The sequence below is a fragment of the Dendrobium catenatum genome, unplaced genomic scaffold (genome assembly GCF_001605985.2).
Source record: "Dendrobium catenatum unplaced genomic scaffold, ASM160598v2 fragScaff_scaffold_651, whole genome shotgun sequence".
NCBI lineage: Eukaryota > Viridiplantae > Streptophyta > Magnoliopsida > Asparagales > Orchidaceae > Dendrobium > Dendrobium catenatum.
In genome coordinates, this window is record NW_021319113.1 from 1,224,726 (window position 1) to 1,230,718 (window position 5,993).

Below are 5,993 nucleotides of genomic sequence, written 5' to 3' on the forward strand. Positions count from 1 at the left end.
AAAAAATATAATAATAAGCACCTAAATTTTATTTAAAAGTGAAATATTTCATATTATTATAAAAATTTTGTTTAAGTTTTAAAAATTCCGCTTAAAGTTTAAAAATCCCGCCTAATTTTAAAATTTTTGAAAATCTCACCTAAATTTAAAATTTCCCGCCCATGGCTGGCGAGCCGGCTCGTGAGCCGGCTTGAGCTCGTTAACAGTGACACGAGCTCGAGTTCGAGCTCGCTATCTATCTAACGAGCCGAGCTCGATAAGGGCTAAAACTCGACTCGTTTACACCCCTATGCAGGACGAAGAAGAATGAAAACATTTGAAGACCAAGATGTATGCGAATCATCTTTATAGCTTATGTGCTTTGAGCAATAAGGGAGAGATTTTGATTTCAGAGATGCGAGTTGTATAAGATTTGAATAATATCCTTCTAACCTTCTTACATGTTGGTTGGCATCACCAAAAAAGCGACAAATGAAGAAAGATGAAAATAAAGAATAATTTATGCCTTGAACCTTCTAAATATGTCTCGGGCTCTTGATTTGAATCTATTTGGGCTCTGATTTGGTTGAATTTGATGTCGTTGGGTTCGTCTTTTAAAGACGTTCAATTCAAATATAAGTTTGATGAAATTGGAGTTTGTATAGTCCTAGATTTAATTTTAAAAATGTTAAGCTTGAATATTCCTTGAGATTTATGTCGGATCAAGACTATTTTTTTGCGACATCAACAATAATAATTGAATTAAAATCTTAAATAATTTATCTTTTTTACAATATGTTCCATTTATGACAGTTTTTTATTGTTTTTAAAAAATATTTTTTTAGTCTAAAAAAATTTAATTTAAAAATTGTTATTTGTCTATATCAACAGCACTGCTAACTGATTTCGCGTAGCTTCTGCTGTCCCACCCGCTCACATACTATTTAAGTATTTATTCGCTCCCATGAGGTTCACCCCGCTTAATTTTCCTTCGAGCGCGAGCCAGAGCCAAAGAGAGATCAGAGAGAGAAATTAAGAGAGAGTACAGACAGGTTAGCCAGATCGAGTTAGAGATGGAGACGATGATGGCGGCGGTGGCGATCAAAGATTCCGCGGTGGTTGTCGGTCTACAGAAGCCGAATCGGATTCAGGTCTCCACCAATAAAAAGCCTGTTTACTTTTACGTAAATCTCGCCAAGGTATCGCGTTTTGATCTTCCACCGCATTTTTATCTTTGTATTTTATTAGATTTAGCCTTCTATTGATCTCTGCTATAACCGCAGTGATCGGCATTACGCATTTGGCCATCTTCGCTTATAGATCGGGCATTTTTGCTCTTCTTGGATCTTTCATTGCTCTTTTTCGATCTTGCTCCATCAACTGCTTTTCTTGCGTTTTTTATTAGATTGTCTAACGATTATGCTTTGCTAATGCGGTTTTGATCGGCTGATTTTGAATAGAGGTTTATGCAGCGCCACAACGAGATCGAACTTTCTGCCCTCGGCATGGGTATGTTCTTCCGATCTTGAAAAATGCCTTTTCAATTCGTTGAAGCATATATCGATTTCGCTTTCTTCGTCTATTTCACGTTTTTGAATGTAAAGATTCCATTTAGCTTTTCTCAATCTCGAATTTTGATTGTATTTCCTACTTTCTTGTAAACATATATAAGCATTTAGCATTCAAGATTTCTCATGCCCTGCCATGTATTATTAGACTCTTTTACCCTTGATTCTGTCATGCTCGTCTTCAATTTTCAGCCATCGGCACAGTCGTCACTGTTGCCGAGATACTCAAGAACAACGGCCTGGCTACTGAGAAGAGTAATTAAATTAGGCCTCATCCACTACCATTCGGTCCATTCCCTCATTAAGCTCTTAAAAAAAGAAATAAAATAAAATTTCGCATTTTCTTTTGAAACAGAAATCATGACCTCTACTGTTGGCACCAAGGACGAAGCCAACGGCCGTCTTGTTCGCAAAGCCAAGGTCTGCTTTGTGCATAGATAATCTTTTAATCGGTTATTACTAGTTATAGTTACACCTACAAAGACTAAAAATATATAAATATGTTGCTGTGCCGTAGATTGAGATCTTGCTGAGCAAGACGCAGAATTCGAGTGATCTTATCACGGCTGCAAGAACAGAGCGCAGCGCCAACAGCAATGCGGCGACCGCCAAGGCCGCTAATAAGGCCGGTGAGGAAGCAAGGGATGAGGACGGAAGCAGCGAGCAGGAAGCGGAGGAGATCAGCGAATGATCTTTTGTCCAGAACGGGCATGTTCCAGTGGAAAAAGAACTTCTTTGTCGTCAGTTCTTTGACATTTCATTAGCAAATAGCAACACAGTTGTGCTCATTTGTTTTTTTCTCTTTTGTTTCAGCTGGATCCAGCTCTATCACTTCTACCCTTGAAATTGTTTTACTTCTGCATAAGGCAGTGGTTTTCCTCTACTTTTAATACAATCTTCCTCTATTTCTGTTGAAAATGATGAGGCTTAGCCCAATTCCATTAAGAGAAATCAATAACTAAGTGAGATAGAATAATAGATTTGAAATAACATTTGATTTTCCCATCAAGAATAATAGAGGAAGGGACATCATTGATACAAGCACCAATCCAATCAATGAATGGTTGGGGCTAAAACGGTAAAACCCTTTTCGAGCTATCATATAAAGAATGGAGGATTTGTTGCCCAAGTCAACTGATTTCCTTAGCTCAAGCTTTATACAAAAGCTCGTAATTGGAGAGAGAGTTGAAGTTATGGGTGATTTCATGCGCCAGTGCAATATTATCCAAAACGCCCCTATGCTATGAGAGATTATTCTGTGCGGATGGTGAACGCAATTCATCATCCGGAGACCAACCAGAATGTGTCACGTCAGCAGTACCGAGCCTAATACCGAGCAATACTGAGCTGGGTACCGAGCAGGAGATGACGTGTTACATTCTGATTCGTCATCGGACGGTGTTCAATGTTTGCATAGAATAATTTCATTATGCTACATAAGGGTGGATTGACCATGGTTGATGACATATGGTAGGAACAACTTAATTTTGTTGGTAAAGACCTTGGTAACAACCTTGTAAAATGTATTTTCAATAGAGATTGATATATAACCAACCAAGGAATTGGAATGCTTGACCTTAGGGATCAAGGTAATAAGATTTTTCTTGATCATATAAGGCCATTTAGAGGTATTGAATTGAGTTTTTTTAAGATTAAAGTTAACATCATAGCTTGAGAGGACGATATCTATTAATTATATAAAAATTTTGAGCTACAATGAAAGACAAAGGTAGTTTTTTTATATTTATGAGGGAAAAAATTAAAGTCTTAAAAACACTCTCTATAAAGTGCACCAAAATGAGTTTTGAAGACAAACTAGCAGGCAACAGCATCAAGATCCAAAGGACAATGGATGATAACCTGCAACTCAGGGGAAATGTGAAAGTAGTTGTGGATACAAAATGAGTTCGGGAAATGATTTTTTAATGTAGAAGTTAATGATGTATTAAACATTTTGAGTTATAAGATATTAGCATTATGTCTTTAGATATATTTTGGACTTATGATGTAGTTATGATTAATTTCAATTTAATATTTAGATAGTTGCTATTTTAATTTTGAATGTGATTATTTATTTTATGATTTTTACTTTGATGGGTTTCAAACTATAGAAAATATTAAAATTGTTCAAGAAATTAAATTTATTAGGTCAAAATGTTGAGATAATGTTAAATTTTCATTTCATAATATAATGCATTTATTTTATACTCATACAAATAAAAATAATAATTCTCTTATATTTATTTTATAGATAACCAAACAATTAGGAGTATCCAAAATAGAACTACAATTACCTTCATTTGTATTCCAAATACAATTAAATTCTAAATACAAACAGCTGAACAGCTCTATTGGCTAAGTTAAAAAACTCTTAAAATTAACTAAGGCTTCATTTGGAATAGCTTTCTTACAGCTTCTTAAATCAGCTTTTCAATATATGAATTTTAATTTTATACTGAAAAATTATTTTAAGAAATAAAAAGAAAGCTATCCCAAACGAAGCCTGAATGAGGAATTCCCAAAAGCTTAAGATTAGGCCCAAAAAGGTAAATCACCAGGAGCCAAAGGTATAAGCTTTGGATCTTCATAGTACCATTACGGCTTCATTTGGAACATCATTAGACTACAATTTTTATCTGCTTTCAAAAATTTTGTGCTAAAAATATCTTTATAAAGTAAAGCTATCACAAATGAAGCCAAAGGGTTTTGAGTGGATGGCTGCTAATTTTTTTTATAAAGTTGGTTATAAAAGTGATATATATAAATAAATAGATTTTATTTGGGAAATTAGGGGCTTAGCCCATTCCATTAAATAAGGATGTTATGAGTGTAAAAGAAAAAGAAAATACAAATATAAGAAAGAAAAATTAAAGCAAAGAGGCTAGAGGAGCAACCACCAAAAAAAGGGCAAATTATTACGTCAGGTGTCCGGATTCGTTCGGACACCAATTCAGGCGCACCACGTCACCAAAATACACCGGGACCCAGTGTATTCGGGTGACGCGGCGTGTCTGGATTGGGTGTCCGGAGGTATGATGACCGGACGTAATAATTCGCCCCAAAAAAGAGCCATACTAAGCCCAAAAGGATCCAAGGATGAAGATCCCAACAACGACCTAAATCCAGGAAATACACAAGTACCTGGTCCAAAAAAGAATGGCAAAAGTCATACAACCAGCACTCATGTAATGAAAAAATAGTGACGGCAGTCGAAAATGGGAAAACAATCCCATGTTTACCAAGAAGTTCATCCAAGGGAAAGTCTGAATCAGAGTGATGGTCGTCATTGTCCAAGGCAATTAAAGAATCCTACTTGACCAAAAAACAAAAGCACAATGAACCATCATAGCTTACAAACTCCGAAAAGGCTACTTTCACAAAGGCATAAAGATGTCTAGGCCACTAAAATGCACGGGGGGAAACCCAACAGAAAATGATAGAAAGCCTGAAGCCTTCAGCACTAACCAACACATAGCATAAATGCAAACCAAACCAAACCAAATACATGAACATTTAAAATCCCGTGTTTGTGTTTTCCCAGCTTTTCCAATTGGAAATTTTCATCCTTGCTTCCTTTCTAATTTTTAGCACAATGGTAGAAACAATACCAAAAGTCCCACCAAACCTGCTATCATTCCTCTTCCTCAAAATATGATAAACATAGTAGCAAGAAAAAGGAAATAGAGATTCTTAATGCCCGCATGGGAACAAGCCAGATCTTCAACAACCTTAAATATTTGGAAGTAAATTCAGCTTGTGTAAGAAGAAATTAACAGTAGGCAACAGGGAAATCAAAACAACAAATGGATACTTGCATTCAAAGAAAAGATGTGAGGAAGACTCCAGGATATTATGGCAAAAAACATAAGAAGAAGGAATATGTATGTTGCATCTATCTAAAGCATCAGTCATTTTAGGCCCTTCATGTATGCCCATCCAAATATAAGAAGAAAATCTTATAGCATAGTATTTGTGCCAAATGAAACTATCCTAGTCACACAAATTTTTATCCCTATGAACTCAAGAATGAAAGAGGAAAAGGAGCCAGTAACCGCATTCTCCCAAAGCAAACAGCTAGAGGATTAGGGTTGAATAGGGTTGGACTCAATAAATCCCCGAGTAAAGCAATCCCATAAATAGGGAAAGGTCCATTTCTGATCCACAATCAGACAGCTAAGAGTAGCATTTTAAGGTATATTGAGCAAGGCAATGGGGATTCAATTGATGCTCGATTATACATTTTCCTTGACACAAATGATCCCAATGTAGAGAAATATAAATGTTTACATTAATAGAGAAAGAAAAGATAGCCTTGGAAAGCACAACTGAGGAATAAATGCATTTTTAGATAAGAGAGAAGTGTTGAGAGGGAGGTTTCCACTGTGAAGAGTATCTAGAAATGAACCACTTGAGGGATGTCGAGCTCCGCCCCCCCCAGCTCTAAAT

The 5,993-nt window shown here is 36.1% G+C and overlaps 1 protein-coding gene across 2 annotated transcripts; it reads left to right on the plus strand.

Moving 5' to 3' along the window:
• The first annotated feature begins 935 nt into the window (after positions 1-935).
• LOC110115536 (uncharacterized protein At2g34160-like) lies at positions 936-2,412 on the plus strand. 2 transcript variants are annotated; one of them, XM_020848799.2, is made up of 5 exons: positions 936-1,178; positions 1,440-1,488; positions 1,740-1,802; positions 1,903-1,967; positions 2,065-2,412. In XM_020848799.2, the coding sequence occupies exons 1-5, from the start codon at positions 1,053-1,055 to the stop codon at positions 2,236-2,238; spliced, it is 477 nt and encodes a 158-aa protein (XP_020704458.1). In that variant the 5' UTR covers positions 936-1,052; the 3' UTR covers positions 2,239-2,412. The 2 variants fall into 2 exon arrangements, with proteins under 2 accessions (XP_020704458.1, XP_028551330.1); XM_028695497.1 differs by lacking the exon at positions 1,740-1,802.
• The last annotated feature ends 3,581 nt before the right edge of the window (positions 2,413-5,993 follow it).

Bases quoted from the DNA above. Each gene is read 5' to 3' on its own strand.
- LOC110115536 (XM_020848799.2), top strand. From the start codon at position 1,053: ATGGAGACGATGATGGCGGCGGTGGCGATCAAAGATTCCGCGGTGGTT. The intron at 1,803-1,902 runs GTAATTAAATTA...CTTTTGAAACAG, and splicing joins CGGCCTGGCTACTGAGAAGA to AAATCATGACCTCTACTGTT. The intron at 1,968-2,064 runs GTCTGCTTTGTG...GCTGTGCCGTAG, and splicing joins GTCTTGTTCGCAAAGCCAAG to ATTGAGATCTTGCTGAGCAA.